General features: G+C 45.6%; 1 protein-coding gene across 5 annotated transcripts in view; it reads right to left on the bottom strand.

Annotated features, from left to right (window-relative positions):
* Window positions 1–652: 652 nt before the first annotated feature.
* ACLY (ATP citrate lyase) overlaps window positions 653–19,094 on the bottom strand; it is a 45,289-nt gene continuing 26,847 nt past the window's right edge. For all 5 annotated transcript variants that reach the window (XM_038547337.1, XM_038547339.1, XM_038547338.1 and 2 more), the window contains 11 exons: window positions 16,233–16,314; window positions 15,461–15,571; window positions 9,528–9,655; window positions 8,846–8,939; window positions 5,754–5,908; window positions 4,549–4,699; window positions 4,205–4,348; window positions 3,152–3,265; window positions 2,538–2,620; window positions 2,021–2,097; window positions 653–1,632 (listed from right to left, as the gene is read on the bottom strand). In XM_038547337.1, coding sequence (XP_038403265.1) covers window positions 1,538–1,632; window positions 2,021–2,097; window positions 2,538–2,620; window positions 3,152–3,265; window positions 4,205–4,348; window positions 4,549–4,699; window positions 5,754–5,908; window positions 8,846–8,939; window positions 9,528–9,655; window positions 15,461–15,571; window positions 16,233–16,314 — 1,234 coding nt within the window. In that variant the 3' untranslated portion in view covers window positions 653–1,537. The remainder of the gene's footprint in view (window positions 1,633–2,020; window positions 2,098–2,537; window positions 2,621–3,151; window positions 3,266–4,204; window positions 4,349–4,548; window positions 4,700–5,753; window positions 5,909–8,845; window positions 8,940–9,527; window positions 9,656–15,460; window positions 15,572–16,232; window positions 16,315–19,094) is intronic.

Genomic DNA, 19,094 nt, shown 5'->3' with positions numbered 1-19,094 from the left:
GTATACCCAAGGTGGGCCTCAAACTCACAATCCTGAGATCCAGGGATCCCTGGGTGGTGCAGAGGTTTAGCGCCTGCCTTTGGCCCAGGGCGGGATCCTGGAGACCCGGGATCGAATCCCATGTCAGGCTCCCGGTGCATGGAGCCTGCTTCTCCCTTCTGCCTACGTCTCTGCCTCTCTCTCTCTCTGTGACTATCATAAATAAATAAAAAATTTAAAAAAAAATACTGAGATCCAGTCGGATGCTCCAACAACTGAGCCAGCCAGGAGCCCCCTGGCAGGGGTTATGTGCGCACAGGGGGTGGTTTCCTTTGAAGCTAGTGGGTTTTTTTGTTTGTTTTTAAGATTTTATTTATTTATTCATGAGAGACACAGAGAGAGAGGCAGAGACACAGGCGGAGGTAGAAGCAGGCTCCATGCAGGGAGCCTGACATGGGACTCGATCCCAGGTCTCCAGGATCAGGCCCTGGGCTGAAGGCAGTGCTTAACCCCTGAGCCACCCGGGCTGCCCTGAAGCTAGTGTTTTGATTAGTTATTTTCTGTGTGTGAAAAAATGGATGAACATTTTAAAAAATGACATGTAGTAAAACCATTAGAAAGTATAGTTCAAAGGAATACAGAGGAAAGGACACAGAGGACACGAGACAGTATGTCTTGTTACTAGATAGTTTATTGAAACCAAACTGATAATACAGAAAAGAGACTGAGGTGGCAGCTCCCAGAATCTTGGTGGATTACAGATGCAAAGTGGCTGGAGACAAATCGTTGAACCCACACTTCAGTAACAGACTGATAAATCAGTTGCATAAATACGGAGAATGAAAGACACGAGACATTTCACAGCTTTTCGCTTTGCGTTTGTTTTAAACATATGTATGTTACAACTTTACATTTTAAATTACTATTCCATGTATTTTGTGACAATGGCTAAGGATGCAATGGTCCCATCCCCCTGACATAAGGAGAGTTTGGTCTGCAACATAGAACATTTCGGTGAGATACCAAACAAACCCTTAACACATAACACATCAACAGATCTTTAAAAATCAGTTTAACACAACACTCTTCAGTTTATAGGAGGAAGAAAGAGAAGTGGAAAAGTAAGACATTAGGGATGTTTTCAATTGATAGTGTCTTGAGGTCTTAAAAGTTTCATTCCCTTCCTCTGAGGGAAAATTTTTTTTTTTTAACTAATAGAAAGAAGAAAGCAACATCCTAATATCCTACAACAAGGAAAAACACTATCCTTACAGTGCTTAGATGCTTCCATATAATAAATACAGCAGGTACCAGAGCAAATGTCACAATTTATTGGCTTGGCTTGGTTTTTATTCTATGCTTACAAAAAAAAAAATACTAAGCTTCTTTGTGTGGACTGACCAGTGTTAGCCTGTGGCTGTCTTCGGTGCCTGGACATCAATAGCTGTTTACATTCCAGGCCCATCCTATAGCAAGCTCCAGTGCCGGCTGTCTGTACGCAGTTTCCCAGGGGAGGAGTTCTTGTCTTCACTTTACTGCAATAGGGTTCCTGGCTCAGTTACATGCTCATATGTTCCGGAAGAACATATGAAATATCATCCCAAGGGTGACGATAAAGCCCCTGCTTCAGCCTCTTCTGATCGAGATAGTGTCCTGAAATGGAGCAAAGGCATCTTTTTTGTTAAGAGTTGGTGAGTCTGTTAAAAGTCTGGCAAGCGGGAGAGGATAAGGATGAGAAATCTAATACAAAAAAAAAAAAAAAAAAAACGAAGTAAATCCAGATCTACTGCATAGGTGGATGACAGCCTGGGTAAAAGGCAACTGTCAGATTTCATTGTTTTCCTGGGCTAGCAGTCATTTCCAAGAACAAAGGAATATAGATAAAGGGGGAAGTTAAAGTACGAAAGGAAGGATTAGGGACAATGATGAAGATAATAGGACATGTAGAAACTTCCCACATAGGTTAAGTGTTCTAGATGAACCATGGGGGGGAAACCAAATCAAACTGAATTCTTAATAACAGCAACAACTACCAACTCACCGATGAAGCCCATACTCCTTCCCAGCACAAAGATGCCATTGAGAGCTCCAATGTCAATATATTCATCAGCTTCCTCCCTGCAACACACAATCAACCTGTGGTTTTAAAACGGCTCACATGACCACCTTCCTCCCCACAGACAATACAACTTCTGCCCAAGAACAAAGTTTCAAAGTAGAGAAAGGATGCTCTGGGTATTAAAAGTAAAGATAATTTTTGTTTCCTTTGTGCTTCTCCATATTTTCTAAATCCTCTGTAATGAAGGGTGCCTGGGTGGCTCAGTGGTTGAGTGTTTGCCTTTGGCTCAGTTCGTAATCCCGGGGTTATGGGACTAAGTCCCGCGTCCGGCTTCCTGCATGGAGCCTGATTCTCCCTCTGCCTAGGTCTCTGCCTCTCATGAATAAATAAAATCTTAAAAAAAAAAAAATCCTCTGTAATGAGCATTACTCTGCTTTTGGAACTGGAAGGAAATAACAGCATCAATAATTGTTAAGATTAAAATGGCTACAGAACTCACCGGGTAAAAGACCCACAGTTTCTAAGCATGTCAACAAATGCAACTCCGATGAAACCGTCTACGTTCAGGATAAGATTTGGTTTCTAGGAAGGCAAAAAATTCAAAGCACTTACTATTTCTTTGTAATCTTCAACAATTACTACTAATCTAACTATAGATTCTGACCACAATTTACAAACCTCCCAACAAAACACCCCAGCTGGTTAGGAAAGAAGTGTCAGTTCAACTCCCAATGTCTAGCAAAGGACCCAACACCTAGTTGATACTTGGTATGTATCTGTTGAACTTAGTGCAACAGAAATAAGATTTCCCGGGGCACCTGGCTGGCTCAGGGATTGAGCAGACATCTGCCTTTGGCTCAGGTCGTGATCCTGGAGTCCTGGGATCGAGTCCTGCATCAGGCTCCCTGAGCCTGCTTCTCCCTCTGCCTATGTCTCTGCCTCTCTGTCTCTCATGAATAAATAAAATCTTGAAAAATAAACAAATATATAAAAGTTCCCAGAAAACCAGGTTTGATTTTTGGCTGCACAATCGAAATGTAGGCTGGCTCTTATTTTCCCCAAGAAATTCACCCACAGCTATGATTTGGGAATTAGGGACATTTTCTCTTTTACCTTTGAGGTGGTAATCTTCTCAACTTCCAGTGCATAGTCAAGCAAGGGGGTGGCAGGGAAGTGCTGTTTGACGTAATCTTTGAGGATCTGCACCCGCATGTCTGGGTTGTTTATCTAGAAAGTGACCCAAAGTTATAGAGGAACCTGCCCTAACATCACTATTAAGAGATATGTTTGTGCTCCTGCCACAGACAGACACAAACGCATGTATCACATCCAGGATGTGTGTTTCAGGGAACTGATTCACACAGATTATGACAGATACTACCGTGGGGCTCAAGGTTTCTAAAGTCTTTTATGTTACCAACAAGGAACTGAGACCTGGAGATCTGGAGATGTTAACTGAGTTCACCACAGGCCTCAGTTTAAGCACCAGGGGACCCAATCTCCAAAAGTTTTAGGTTCTGGCCACAAATCATGTTGCCCACCAGCTCAGCAGCCTCATCCAGCTGCAACAAAGTTCAATAGAGTTCTTTGTTTTTAAACTGGCAAGCACTTAATGATGTGGGGAAGCAAAGCACCCCTGATATTTGAAGAAAAGCCCTGGACCTGCTGTCCACGGGCCGGCAAAGCCCATTTAGAGACCCACACTAAGCAATAATTGGTCAGCAGGGCAGGGAGGTGGTTCAGGTGCCAGCCAAGTCCCAATACTACAGTGACTTGAGCCACTACCAGCTCCCAAGCAGATAGCACTGCTCCAGTCCACAGTGCAGGGCCTCCTTCGGAGAGAGTGTCAGCCCTGTGCTGCCACACTCAGGCTTTTGGGTTTCTTCCTTTATGGAATCCAAACTAACCCAGCGTATCTCTGCTAAGGGAGGAGGTCACTGAGGCTGCAAACCCTGGATGTAATGTCCCTCAGAGCTATTAACACAGTCCCTGATTCTAATGCAAACCTATTTAAGGGCATTCTGTATTATAATGGAAAAATAGCTGCCTTATTTTGACATCTGTCAACACGGCCAAAGCTCTGCAGGTTAAAGGAAATCAGGGGCCTGGGTGTTCCCAACTAGAACAATGCTGTCTCCATCTACCTTAAGGAGAACCACAACTCACCGACTTCACTCGGTGCCCGATGCCCATGATCAGCTTTCCTTCCTTCTTCATCTTGTTCACGAACTCCATGGGGATAATACCACTGTCAAAGGCTTTGCTGAACATCTTGGCAGCTGCATCCAGGGCACCCCCAAACCGGTCCCCCTGTAGGACAGGCAAGCCCATGTTGTCCTAAGCTGGAAGAGCCTCCTTCAGCTTCGCAGACCAATCTGGCATACCCCAAACTTCCCCATAACAGGGTTTTACATGCCAAGGCCCCTTCTAGGACCCCGTGGCAGCCAAGCCCACATCGCCAACGCCACATGTCCCCTGAAATTCTCCCCTCCCGGGATGCCAGTACTCACAATAGTGAGCAGCCCCGAGGTAAGGCTGGAAACCAGGTCCTTTCCAGCCCGAGCACAGATAATGGTGTTGTGAGCCCCAGATACGGCCGGCCCATGATCTGCAGTCACCATCAGGCACATCTCGACGAACTGGCAGGCATATTTGGGTAACCTAGAGGCGAAGGGAAGGGACACTAAGAGGAGGGTCAGAATAGAGGCAAGCAGCTGAACAGGAGCTTCGCTGACCTGAGAATCCAAGCTCCTACTTGCTCCCATCTCCCTGGGATCATGACCTGAACTGACCTGAACCAAAGACAGATGCTTAACCAAGTGAGACACCCAGGTGGCTCACAAATACTGCTTTTAAAACAGAATTAGCCACCAGGGTCTGAAAATCTCTCCTTTAGGCAATGGCTTTCAGTGTAAGTTGCTGCAATAGAATGTAACCTGCAGTTGTGGCTTCCCTCTACGTGACAGAAGGAGAAGTGAGACACCTGCCCCCTTCCCAGTGTAGGAGGCCCTAAGTTTCCCCCAACTGATGATTAAGAATGAAGTCTGGAGACATGGGGATGCAGGAGCAGACAGGGAAACCCACTCAGGTGTTATAACCCATGAACTCCTCCCAGGAAGGGCCTAAAGCATAATCAAGATCTATCTCTGCCTCTGAGGGCATGACACAAACCAAGACTTTGACCTGGCCTTCTGCTCACGGTGACCCTAAGCCAGGGCTCTGTGAATCGGGTACTCACTGGCCCCCTTACCAGCTGTCAGTCCCAGGGGAAGGCTAAGCTTGGGAGTTGCAGAGAAACTAATTTTTTCTAATGGGCTGATGAGAGAGGACTCTGTACAAGGTACTTCATGCCTATTTAGCAACTCTACCAGGCCAGCACCCTTTGAGCTACCAGACCCATCCAGACCTTTCTCTCAAAAGGCCTACATTTATTCTGTCTCATTTTTTTAAGAGCCCCAAGGACAGAGGCTGATCTAAGATCCCTGATGGGCTCATTGCTTTCTACTTCTCTTGGTTGAGACTGGCCTCTCTGTCCTTGGAAGACCTAGGAACAGCCGGTATCTCTTTCCTCTGGCCTTGCAATTGATCTGTGGCCACTGATACTGGACATATTCCCTTAAGGTTGCCCACCCCCACTCCCTTGTCAGGGGAAAATCCTTAATTTTGAGTCACAGGTGCCAGAGTCCTGCCATCTTTTGCCCTAGCATTCCCTTACCTTCTCTGGAACCACAGGAGGCCAAGGACCCCACCAATGCCCATCTCTTCCTTGAAGACCTCAGTGATGGGCATGCCTGCGTAGATGAGCTCCTGTCCTCGCTCATCACAGATGCTGGTCATGAATGAGGCAGGTTTGCGGATCAAGCCCAGCTCCTGAGCAGAGATGGTGGCGGGGGAAGCAACATGATGTGACCACAGAACCAAAGTGGCCCAAATAGGTCTTAAATTCTGACTGCCAAATACCAACTCTCAGACAAACTTCTCCCAAGAAAGAAGTACAAAAACCCTTTCATTATACGGTTTCAGGTGTAGAAAATAGGAGTGCCATGCCCACAGCAGCCACAGTTTCAATCTGCATGTCCCTTTTTACCTCACAAATGGGTCCCAAGAAGAGGGAATAGAGTTCAGAAACCAACCCAAGGTCACCTGGCTAAGAAATCCAAGAATGAATCTAAAGGGAAATTTTTCTAACACTTCACAGTCAGCTGCGAATCCCCCCATTAAAATGTAATGAGGCACGTGACTGTGGAAACGGGATCCCCTTAAGACATCCTTCACCCAAGGAAAGGGACTGGGCCTAACTTCTAGCTTCGAGAGTTGGGGCACAATGGGGGGACATCGTTGCCAACTCTGCCTAAGACCATTTCTCCCATTATCCTCTATCAATTTTAAGATTTAAAAGGTTTTTTTTTTTTTTTTAATTTTTAAAATAATAAATGTGTGTCCAAGCCCAGAGTACATACTCTGCAATCTCAGTGCTAACTGCTAGGGAGAAGGGCCTACCGATTTTAAATTTTTTTTTTTTTTAAGATTTTATTTATTTATTCATGAGAGACAGAGAGAGGCAGAGACATAGGCAGAGGGAAAAGCAGGCTCCCTGTGGGAAGCCCAATGCAGGGCTCCATCCCCTCGATTTTAATTTAAAAATGCATTTCTGGGGACGCCTGGGTGGCTCAGTGGTTGAACATATGCCTTAGACCCAGGGCATGATCCTGGAGTCCTGGGTTTGAGTCCCACATCGGGCTTTTGCATGGAACCCACTTCTCCCTCTGCCCATGTCTCTGCCTCTCTCTCTGTGTGTCTTTCATGAATAAATAAATAAAATAAAATAAAAAATTTTTTAATTAAAAAATAAAAAAACCCCACCTTTCTGCCTTAGCTTTTGTCAGTTTAATGGACATCTATTTGGCCTTCCTTTCTTCACTTTTATTTACATACACAGACACATGGAGGATACACAACAGTTTTGTATACCTTTGTTTTTTCGTAATCATGATATACTTCCTGTTTATCACATATCCAAATATGTCCATATATACCATATATATCCATATATACCATAATATCCTATTTATTCAATGAACTTGAATTCCATAAATGTTGGCACATACATAGATCTAGTTCATTTCTTTAATCTGCTATATAGTATCCCATCATCATATGACAAAACCACAAGGGAGTCATTCTTCCACTGATAACCATCAACTGGAAAAATTTTGAACACATTTGTGTGAATGCATAAGCATTTCCCTGAAATAGCTTTCTAGATATGGAATTACTATGCCATCTGGTGTGAGCATGCTTTTTTTTTCTTTTGGTGGTAATCTCTACACCCACCCAATATGGGGCTTGAAGTTACAACCCCAAGATCAAGAGTCGCACATTCCACCAATTGAGCCAGCCAGGTGCCTCAGGGGTGAGCACTTTTTTATTTTTAGTTTTTTAACTTTTAATTTCATTTTATTATTTATTTATTTTTTAAAATCTTAATTTATTTGAGATGGAGCAAAAGAGAGAGCATGAGCAGGGGGAGTAGCAGAGGGAGAGGGAGAAGCAGACCCCTCACTCACTGAGCAGAGAGCCTGATGTGGGGCTCAATCCCAGGACCCTGGGATCATGACCCAAGCTGAAGGCAGACACTTAGCCGACTAAGCCACCCAGGTACCCCAAGTTTTTTTTTTTTTTTTTTTTTTTTTTAATTTGAGAGAACGAGCATGCAGGGGCAGAGGGAGAAGCAGACTTTCTGCTGAGCAGGGAGCCCAATGCAGGACTTAATCCCAGGACCCTGAGATCATGACCTGAGCTGAAGGCAGATGCATAACCAACAGAGCTAGCGAGGTGCCCCTAGGATGAGCACTTTGAAAAAAATATCCATCCATTCATTCATTCATTCATTCATTCATTCATGAGAGACACACAGACATAGGCAGAGGGAGAAGCAGGCTCCTTGCAGGGAGCCTGATGTGGGACTCAATCTGAGGACCCCGGGATCACGCCCTGGGCCGAAGGCAGATGGTCAACTGCTGAGCCACCCAGGCATCCCAGGATGAGCACTTTTAAATCTGATGTTACCCAGGTGCCTTTCACAAAGGTTCTGCCCAGTTCCACTCCCATGACCAATGGAGAAACACACAAGTCTCCTTATACCCACACAGACAAATCTTCTATCAAAGAATTTTTTTCTTGTTGACCCAAAAGGGGAAAATTGGTATCACAGCTTTTACTTTGGCTCCTTTCTATGAGTGAGGTTAAGCATTTATTTTTGCATGTTGAAAGGCCATCTCCTACCCATTTTTCTAGTGGTTTTTTAAAAATTTATTTCAGAGAGTTCTCGTGTATTAAGAATATTAGCTTTTCATCCCTGTTACATAGACAAGCAGGCAGAGTGGACTCTCTGCTTCACCCTGAAGCCCCTTAGAGCAAGTGCAAACAACTCTGGGGATACTGTCTGTCTTCAGACCGTGTTTCCAGGCCAGGCCACGTGGCTGTGGGAGATACATGCTGCCCTTGGCCCTCTTTGGTGCCGCATTTGTTTCACTCGTTGGTCGGAAGGGGCAAGCTCACAAGCTCCAGCTCCACAAGGAGGGGCTGGAATCCAAGAATAATCATCACTGTTTCTTCTGATGCCCTTGGAGTAGAGCTGCCCCTGGGGGCTTGGTTTGGAGGCCAGAGTAGTGATTTACAGGACTGCCCCAACTAGTAACACAGGCCTGGTTTCCAGGAATTCAAGCCAAGTGAACTCAAAACCCACCCTGTCAGCCCCCCACTACCTGCTTCACTCTCACTCTCAGAAGCACCCATGGCACCTACCCTGGCCCAGGAGTAATCCATTGGCACAGTTGGAGGCGGTACCTCCTGAGCAGGTACAATGACTCCTTTGGCCACAAGATCTTCATACACAGACCTGGGAGATGGGGGAAGGGGAGAAGGGAAGACATCCGGGTGGATTTTAGGCTTCTGAGTGCTTCTAAGCCATCCCAGGAACATTCCTCCACCTAACCCCAGAATTCTAGGTTTTCTAGGTCTGCAGCCTCTCCTGGCAAGGCCACACACCAGCTGGATTCCTGAGAACTGAAGGAAAACCAGTTTTGGCCAAGACCCACCACAAGCCCCACGGGGCTTTTACAGAATCTGAAGAATAAGGAACAACAGAGGGGAGGAATGGGAAGACACAATAGGTTATCCAATAACTTTGTCAATCAGAGGTGATACCTTCTAGCTGCTTCTATGCTCATTTCTTATTTACAGAACAGCCAAGTAGGTAGGCTCAGAAACCGAACATGTTTTAATACCAGTCTGAACAGCCCGTGACTGTCTACAAACAAAATAAAACAAAACCCAGAAAGAAAAGATTTTGGACCATTTGTATGGTTGTACTTGTCACCTAAAAGGGACCAGGAATTTCAGACACCTCTGTATCACAGAGGCTGTAATCCTCACGGGGGCTCTGAGAGGGAACGGGAGGCTGGCATCCTCCCCACAGTCCACTTACTGGATGATTTCTCCAAGTTCATCGAAGCTCGGGGGCACATACACTCCTGCCTCCTTCAAAGCCTGATTCTTGGCTACTGCGGTTTCAGAAGCCTGGTTGGCGCAAGCTCCAGCATGGCCAAACTGGACCTGGAAGGCAAAGGGGAGAGGCTCTATTGGGCTTGTTAATACTGGAAGGGAGAAAACACAGGCTCCTAGGAGTGTCTGTACCCATTACAGGCTGGACCCTGCTGAACGCTTTATGTGAATCACTTCATTCAAGCCCCACACAGGCCCACTCAATAGATATACCACATGACTCCCTCAACTTATAGAAGAGACCGAAGCACCGAGAATTCCCAGAAGGTTAGAAGGTCACACAGCTATTGTGTACTGTAGCCAGGACACAAAGCCCGGAGGCCCATCTCCCTGCAGCAGCCTTCAGGGGTGGGTGGAGGTCGGCGAACAGCCCTAGTTGTGAGCCACTGTGAGAAGTGAAGTTACATGCTGGCAACCTTAAGGCTGAGCTGACTTCACAGGCAGAATTGGATTATCCTACACATACTTTTTATAAAATATATCCAATATTAAAAAAAATAAAATCTCATGTAAAAATACAAATCCCTAGTTTTATAGATGTTTATTTTTTAAAGATTTATTTATTTATTTGAGAGAGAGAGACAGAAGGAAAGAAACAGAGGGAGGCGTATAGGGAGAGGAGAGAGAGAGAATCTCAAGCAGACTCCCTGCTGAGTGTGGAGCCCCATGTGGGGCTGGATCCCATGACCATGAGATCCTGATCTGATCAAGAGTTGGATGCCTAACCAGCAGAGCCACTCAGGCACCCCTCCTCTAGCTTCTTTTTAGAAAGTAAGATTGTAGGGGTGCCTGGGTGGTTACATCGGTTGAGTGTCCAACTCTTGGTTTCAGCTCAGGTCATAATCTTGGGATCGTGGGATTGAGCTCCACGTTGCACTCTGCACTCAGTGCTGAGTCCTTTTGAGTTATTCTCTCTCTCTCTGCCCCTGCGCCTCCCTCTGGAAAGTAAATAAATCCTAATAAAAATGAAAAAGATAAGAAGTCAGATTGTGTACCACTAGGTCTATATTTTCACATGGCAGCACTCACCTAGGGTCACCTAGTTAGTAACTGCTCCCTTTCACCTGAGCACACAGTTAAGATAAACTCTAAACCCAATGGCACAGGAAATGACTGGCTATGGAAGGGAGCATCAGGGAAGAGAAAACCAATGGGAAGAGCTACATGGTAACTGTATCTTTGACCATGCAATGGGGAAAACAAGGTAACCAAATAAGATGCAGTACAAAACCTTGATTAGGGCAGGCTGAGGTGGGTAATCACAATAATGTCTAACCTGTTTGAGTAACACTACATCCAGGCACTTTTCTGTGTAGTTTACCCACTTCATCTTTCAGTAGCTATGGCTACTTCCATTAAGAAGGGAAGTGGAGGGATGCCTGGGTGGCTCAGTGGTTTAGTGCCGCCTTTGGCCCAGGGCGTGATCCTGGGGTCCTGGGATCGAAGTCCCACGTCGGGCTCCCTGCATGGAGCCTGCTTCTCCCTCTGCCTGTGTCTCTGCCTCTCTGTCTCTCATGAATAAATAAATAAAATCTTAAAAAAAAAAAAAAAAAAAAAAAAAGAAGGGAAGTGGAACACCAAAGGGGTAAACTAACTTGCCCAAGGCCACACAGGTAGGATGAGGTAGCATTTAATAAACCCAGGCAGTATGGCCTCTCCCTGCGTTCCTACCCACTACATAGAACAAAGGGGGCCTTGGGATCCCTGGGTGGCGCAGCGGTTTGGTGCCTGCCTTTGGCCCAGGGCGCGATCCTGCAGACCCGGGATCGAGTCCCACGTCGGGCTTCCGGTGCATGGAGCCTGCTTCTCCCTCTGCCTGTGTTTCTGCCTCTCTCTCTCTCTCTCTGTGTGTGTGACTATCATAAATAAATAAAATTTAGGGATCCCTGGGTGGCGCAGCGGTTTAGCGCCTGCCTTTGGCCCAGGGCGTGATCCTGGAGACCCAGGATCGAATCCCACGTCGGGCTCCCGGTGCATGGAGCCTGCTTCTCCCTCTGCCTGTGTCTCTGCCTCTCTCTCTCTCACTGTGTGCCTATCATAAAAATAAATAAATAAATAAATAAATAAATAAATAAATAAATAAATAAAATTAAAAAAAAAAAAAAAGAACAAAGGGGGCCTTAAGTGTGGAAAAGGTCAGGAACCACTGCTCTGGTTAGCAACACTCGAAAACACAGGCTTTAAAGCGCCGGCTCCCAATGCATTCTTTATAGGACTGAATCTGCATGGGTGGATGGGGTGGGAAGGAGGAGAGATTCTGTACTCAAACAAAATGCTGCGTTCGAGGAAATTAAAAGTTTAACTCTGAGATTCCTCTAAACTAAAACAAAAAAAAATTTTTTTTAAAGATTTACTTTAGAGAGAGAGAGAGGGACAAGCAGATTCCACACTGAGCAGTGTAGAGCCTGACATGGGACTCGATCCCATGACCTGAGATCATGACTGAAGCCAAAAGCAAGTGTTGGAAGCTTAACCTACTGAGTTACCCAGGTGCCCCACAAACCCCCCAATTTTTTTTAAATTTTTTTAAAATCTTTTTTTTTAAAGATTTTATTTATTTATTCATAGAGATGCAGAGAGAGAGAGGCAGAGACACAGGCAGAGGGAGAAGCAGGCTCCATGCAGAGAGCCTGACGTGGGACTCGATCCAGGGTCTCCAGGATCATGCCCTGGGCTGCAGGCGGCGCTAAACCGCTGTGCCATCGGGGCTGCCCCAAATTTTTATTTTTTGAAAGATTTTACTTATTTATTCATGAGAGACACAGAAAGAAAGAGGAAGAAACATAGAGTAGCAGGCTCCATGCAGGGAGCCCGACGTGGGACTCGATCCCGGGACTCTAGGATCACACCCTGGGCTGAAGGCAGGCGCCAAACCACTGAGCCACCCAGGCATCCCAAACCCAAAAACTTTTAAAGAGAAATAGATTGGGATCCCTGGGTGGCGCAGCGGTTTGGCGCCTGCCTTTGGCCCAGGGCGCAATCCTGGAGACCCAGGATCGAATCCCACATCAGGCTCCCGGTGCATGGAGCCTGCTTCTCCCTCTGCCTGTGTCTCTGCCTCTCTCTCTCTCTCTCTCTGTGATGATCATAAAAAAAAAAATTAAAAAAAAAAAAAAAGAAAAAAAAAAAAAGAACTGAATTGTTAAAAAAAAAAAAAAAAAAAAAGAGAAATAGATTATGTTGCATGTTCATAATTTATAGAAGCTCCCCTTTCTGTTTGCTTTGGTTTGTTTTTGTTTTGTTTTGAGGACCATTGCTGCAGGACCAATTTTGTGGAACATAGTTCTGAAAAATGTCACCTTACCAATAACTCTGGTCTTTATCCCCATTGCCTGTTTCTTAATTCTGTTTTTCCTGAGGAGCTGTCTCTGCCTGCCAACAGGTGGAGATTTTGTTGCATGCCTACCTGACCTCTATAGGGCCAAAAGTTCTGTAAGGTCATGTGATCTGCTTAAGAACTCAAAAATCACAGATGCCTGGGTGGCTCAGTTGGTTAAATATCTACTTCGGCTCAGATCATGATCCCAGGGTCCCAGGATCAAGCCTCGTATCAGGCTTCCTGCCCTGCTGAAAGTCTGCTTCTACCTCTGCCTCTCACTCCCTTGCACTCTCTCTCAAATAAATCAATTTAAAACCTTAAAAAATCAAAAATCATTTATTAGCTGGGCACTGTACTATACTACTTTGTGTATGGTTGAAATTTCCCAATGTTTTAAAAAATTAAGTGAAAGACAGGGATCCCTGGGTGGCGCAGCGGTTTGGCGCCTGCCTTTGGCCCAGGGCGCGATCCTGGAGACCCCGGATCGAATTCCACGTCAGGCTCCCGGTGCATGGAGCCTGCTTCTCCCTCTGCCTGTGTCTCTGCCTCTCTCTCTCTCTCTCTCTCACTGTGTGCCTATCATAAATAAATAAAAAATTAAAAAAAAAAAAAAATTAAGTGAAAGACAAAAATGGAACACCTTGAGGACCTGTACCATCCCTGGGGTGATGATGCGTGCCCAGCTAGAAACATAAGAGTGAGGTCCTTGCCCTGTTGGCGGTGTCCTCAGCTTAGCAGGGGTGAAAAGGAGGGCTGGTAATGCAGAGCTGGTTAAGAGAAACAATGCGGCTGGGACTTGCAAATTATTTTTGGCTGCTCAGACGGAGGGGAGAGAAGTCAAGAAAAAGGAGAATCAGGAAAAGCTTCATGGAATCGGGTGAACTGAAGAATGGAAATGAGCATTTGCTAAGACCTGTATATGCCAGAACTTTTCAATTATTTTCTTATGTGAGCCACAGAACAATCCTGAATCATCCCCATTTTACAGCCCAGGAAACTGAGGCAGGAGAGGCCAAATGACCTGCCCTGGTTATACAGATCGACCAAGATCTGATTGTAGCAGGGGGGGTGGGGGGGAGGGTGGAAGTCAAGCATGAGGCACGGGAATAATTTCCACGACGCACCCCTCTCCTTTTACTTACTTAGGAAAAAAAATACAGAGTTAATACTTATACAAAATCATATTATAAGCATTTACTACATCCTGCTGTTTCTTTAATCTGATAAACTCTTTATCAACATATCAAGAATCACCTCATTCTTCTCCTGCCTGCTGGGTTTTCTACTGTATGGCTGGGCCGGGATGACATATCCCCTTTAGACCTGCATTTAGGCTGCTCTATTTTCTTTTCTTTTCTTTTTTTTTTTTTTAGAGATTTTATTTATTTATTCATGATAGTCACAGAGAGAGAGAGAGGGGCAGAGACACAGGCAGAGGGAGAAGCAGGCTCCATGCACCGGGAGCCCGATGTGGGATTCAATCCTGGGTCTCCAGGATCGCGCCCTGGGCCAAGGGCAGGCGCCAAACCGCTGCGCCACCCAGGGATCCCTAGGCTGTTCTATTTTCTACCATTAAAATCTTGAGTGTCCTTGCACACACACTTCGAAATATTTTTGTGCGCAGACCCGTAAATCTGTAAAAGCGGAACAGCTGGTTCAAAGGAGAGGTGCATTTTACAACTGCACAAATATTGTCACTGTGAGGTGGGGACGAATCTCAGTGGGGAAGGCAAGTATCGCAGGATTGCAGGCAGAAAGAATAGGGTGACAGGCTTACTGGTGGGAAGGTTAGGAGGTTCAGAGTAGGGATTAGCACTGTTGCAGGAAGCCTTATGGCCGGGTCTTACCTTCATCTGTACATAGCGCATATGCTGCTGATACAAGGCCTCACCCTTGAGCCTGCTCAGCTATTGATCACTGATCAGTGACAATTCTTTGTTTCCCCAATTTCATCATCACCGGATGGGCCATCTTCAAGACAGAGGGTCCTCTAAGATGGAGTCCTGGGCCTGCAGTCTGCCTTGCCATACCCAGCCAGAGAGAGGTGACTCAGAGTGTTGGTACTGGATGCCTGGGCCATGCCGCACTCACTGTATGCCTCTGGGCATACTTCTACATCTAGAACAAACCTGGCTTTCTTCTACAGCCTCTCCCCCTGCCCCTCCCCAGCTCTGTCCCTCTCCCTCCTCCACTTCCCTCAGTAAATTCCTGCTCAGTAAACTCCTTCTCGTCCCTTAGATGCAGCACAAGCCTCACCTTCCCTGTGAAGCCATCCTAACTGCTCCAGACAGAAGTGTGCCCTACTCCAATCCTAGCAGGGACTCAGAGCTGTGCTCTGGTCTTCATCTGATGACTGTCCCCCACCCCCCCAACTGGATTTAACCTTCTAGAGAGCAGGGCCCTAGGTGAACCTCGCGGTAACCCTCAAGTAGTAAATGATCATTGGAGGAATTAGCTGCTCAACGAGATGACCACACAGTTCACCTCAGACACCCCCTTTGGCCTCCCTGTCCAGGAGTGTCGTGTCCCGGCGGTACCTCGGAGGAGAACATGGTGGCACAGGTCCCGATGCACCAGCAGACCACGGGCTTGGTGATACGGCCCTCCTTGATGCCCCGGCAGATCTTATATTCCTCAGTGCCCCCTATCTGCCAAAGAACAGGGAACAAGAAAAAGCCCACAAGTTAGTGGAACCCATCCCAAATTGTCATGGGCAGCACTGCACCAGGAAAATCTCTCCCAAATCAGGTGGGGGTCAGAGGCGCCAGGAGTCCTGAGTTACAGCTTGGTTAGGAAATGAAGAAACATGGGCTTTGGCCAAACAATAGCTTGGAAGATTGAGACTGGAGACAAGGAAGAATTGTAAAAGGGCAGTGGGTATCCTCTGGAGTCCCTGAGACTTCCCCTCCTTGATTTAAGAGTAGAAGATAAAAAAAAAAAAAAAAAAAAGAGTAGAAGATGATTTTGGATCAGACCTGCTCAGAGACACAAGCAAGGAATGGGGTGAGAGGACTCTCCCAAACTATGAAACCACTTCTTACTCCACCTATGCACTGTGAAGAGACCAATGTCAGCCAAAAGCTTCTTCTTTATCGGTACTAAAAAGTTTTGTGCCACCAAGAGGCAAGAACGTTTTCAGGAACAGACACGGCAGTTTTAACAGTGACAATTTTTATGGCCCAGGGTGTAGGGAGCGGGATTACCAGGGACTGTCACTTTAAGTTATATATAACCAAATACATGAGCTTTTTTTCAAAACTGGGGTCACACATTAGAGTCAGAAAAATAAAATTAAAAAACAAAACTCACCTCTCCAAGAACCACAATCATTTTTACTCCTGGAGTATCCTGGTAACGTAACACATGATCCATAAATGTTGAGCCGGGGTACCTGGTAAAAGCAGAGAGAACACATGGGATCAGGAGACATGGGGAGATGTATGTACAGGTATAGGAGGCTACTGTGAGGTTTTTTGTGAGTGTGGGTGTCCAGTGAGGGCCCAGAGATGCCTCAAGAGGCAAGGGGTGAGGTGGGGGGTGGGTAATAAATGAAGCACAAGGGAAAGGAAGGAGAAGGGAGGTTTGCTTGGCAGTAAGAGATGCTTATAGAGTACATGTGTGGTGGCTTTAAAATATGGCTGAAAGGGGCACCTGGGTAGCTCACTGGTTGAGTGTCTGCTTTTGGCTCAGGTCATGATCTTGGGCTCCTGGGATCGAGTCCCGCATTGGGCTTCCCACAGGGAGCTTGCTTCTTCCTCTGCCTATGTCTCTGGCTCTCTCTGTGTCTCTCATGAATAAATAAATAAAATCTTTTTTTAAAAAAATATGGCTGAAAATTCTTTCAACAAGGTGTAATCTCATGCCTCTCTTGAATATGGCTCAGACTTGATGATTAGCTTCTAATAAACAGAATGTGACAGAAATGACTCTTTGACAATGGCTTCTGTGGTAGGGTTATAAAAACAGCTTCTGTCTGGCACTCTCTTGAATTGCTCATGCTGGGGGATGCTGGTCACTATGTCTTTTTTTTTTTTTTTTTTTTGCTTACTATGTCTTGAAGAACACTGAGCAGCCTATGGAGAAACCCACAAAAAAGCACTGTGTCAGCCCTGAGGATGAGCTACCTCCAGCCTCAAGCAGGCCTTTAGCTGAGAATAGCATCTCGGCCACCTACCACTTCACTGCACCCTACCCCTCCCCAAGCCACAGCTGCCTACTTGAGCCACTCCTGAACCCTGACCCACAGAAACCAGGAGAACAAATGTTCTATTATAGTTTGAAACCACTCAGTTCATATAACTTTTTTTTTCTTTTAACAAGCAATATATAGCATACCAATATAGCATGCCAACTGATGTCCCAGGATTGGCAGGCTATTGCTAGGTCCATATACCGGTCTGTATATATAGTTGACCCTTGAACAACGTGTGGGTTAGGAACAACAATCCCCACACATGCAGTCAAAAATCCAGTATAACTATAACTCCCCCAAAGACTTAACTACCTACTGTTGACCAGAAGCCTTACTGACTACATCAGTAATCGATTAACACATATTTTATATGTGTTATATACTGTGTTCTTACTCTAAACCAAGCTATAAAAAAAGAGAATGTTATTAACAAAACCATAAGAAAGAAAAAAATAAAGTACTATACTGTATTTATTGAAAAAAATCTAAAAAAAAAAAAAGAAGAAGAAGAAGAAGAAAGAAACCTGCATATAAGTGGACCCATGCAACAAACCCATGTTGTTTGAGGGTCACCTGTATTTTAATTTTCTCCTACCAAGTGAGTTTACAAAAGGATTAAGGGCCAGGATGTGACTCTGTAGATCTTCAAGAACATTATAAATCCCAAAGGGACAGTGGAATGGCCTAGATTTATTTGAGCTGGAGCCCATTGTCAGGGAGCACTGGGGACAAGGGTCCCCCAGGCCATGGTCCTAAAGACCTGGGTGAGAGATCTTTCTCACTTGGGAAGTCCATCTGACACAATACAGGAGAGTCAGGAGACAGACAAGGTGACTGGCTCTCCCAATAGCTTTTGGTTGAGGGAAACAGCAATCGTAATAATAATAAACAGCAATGGCTAATGTGTATTATGGCATTAAGTACTAGTCATTACTCTAAAATAATACTCTACTGAAGGGCACTTGGATGGCTCAATTGGTTAAGTGTCTGCCTTCAACTCAGGTCATGATCTCAGAGTTCTGGGATTGAGCCCCAGATCAGGGAGCCTGCTTCTCCCTCTCCCCCTTACTCGTCCTCTCTCTTGCTATCTCTAACTCAAATAAAATCTTAAAAAAAAATAATACTCTATTGATAATATCCTGATTACCATTCACACTAACAAAAACAATGAATATACTATTTGTGAGATAAGAAATAGAGATTTGGTCTCTGTCCTCAGTTCCTGATGCAGAGCTCCTAAAACCCTTGGAATTTCCTAGGTGGTAGGAGTGTCTTTTGTTCTCATGAGGCAACTCCCAGTGGGGGCCTACAGAGCCCCTGGATGGAGGCTGGCTGCTAGAAGACCAAGCCGTGATCAGAGGCTTGGAATTATCAGCCTTACTCACCATCCTCTGCAGAGGGGAGGACTAGTGATTGAATTTATAATCGATTGTGCCTATATGATGAAGTCTCCATAAAAATCCCTAAAAAAGGGGGTTTGGAGAGCTTTTGGGTTGGTGAACACACCAATGTGTTGGGAGGGTGGCGTGCCCAGAGAGGGCACAGAAACTCCATGCACTGCCCCCCGTAACTTGCCATACGTGTTTTTTTCATCTGGCTGTTCCTGGATTCTGCAAGCCATTCGAGCCAATTACCAAACCCAAGAATTAAGGTATGGAGACCCCCAATGTATAGCCAGCTGGTCAGGAGTATCAGAAGCCTGGACTTGGAATTGGCATCTTGTGGGACTGAGCCCTTCACCTGTGGGATCTGGTACTAACTCCAGGTAGATACTGTCAGAATTGAAACGAACTATAGGACACCCAGCCAAGAAGCGGAGAACTGCTTGATATGAGGAAAAAAATCCCAACATTTGGTAGCCAGAAGTGTCAGTGAGATCATGGAAGAAAGTAGAGAAACAGTTCTTCTGGGATTCCTGGGTGGCTCAGCGGTTAAGTGCCTGCCTTCAGCCCAGGGCATGATCCTGGAGACCCAGGATC

This window comes from Canis lupus, chromosome 9 (assembly GCF_011100685.1).
Source record: "Canis lupus familiaris isolate Mischka breed German Shepherd chromosome 9, alternate assembly UU_Cfam_GSD_1.0, whole genome shotgun sequence".
In the NCBI taxonomy this organism is placed as follows: domain Eukaryota; kingdom Metazoa; phylum Chordata; class Mammalia; order Carnivora; family Canidae; genus Canis; species Canis lupus.
The sequence above is the reverse complement of the archived record's forward strand: the minus strand, read 5'-3'. Positions and strand labels throughout refer to the sequence as shown.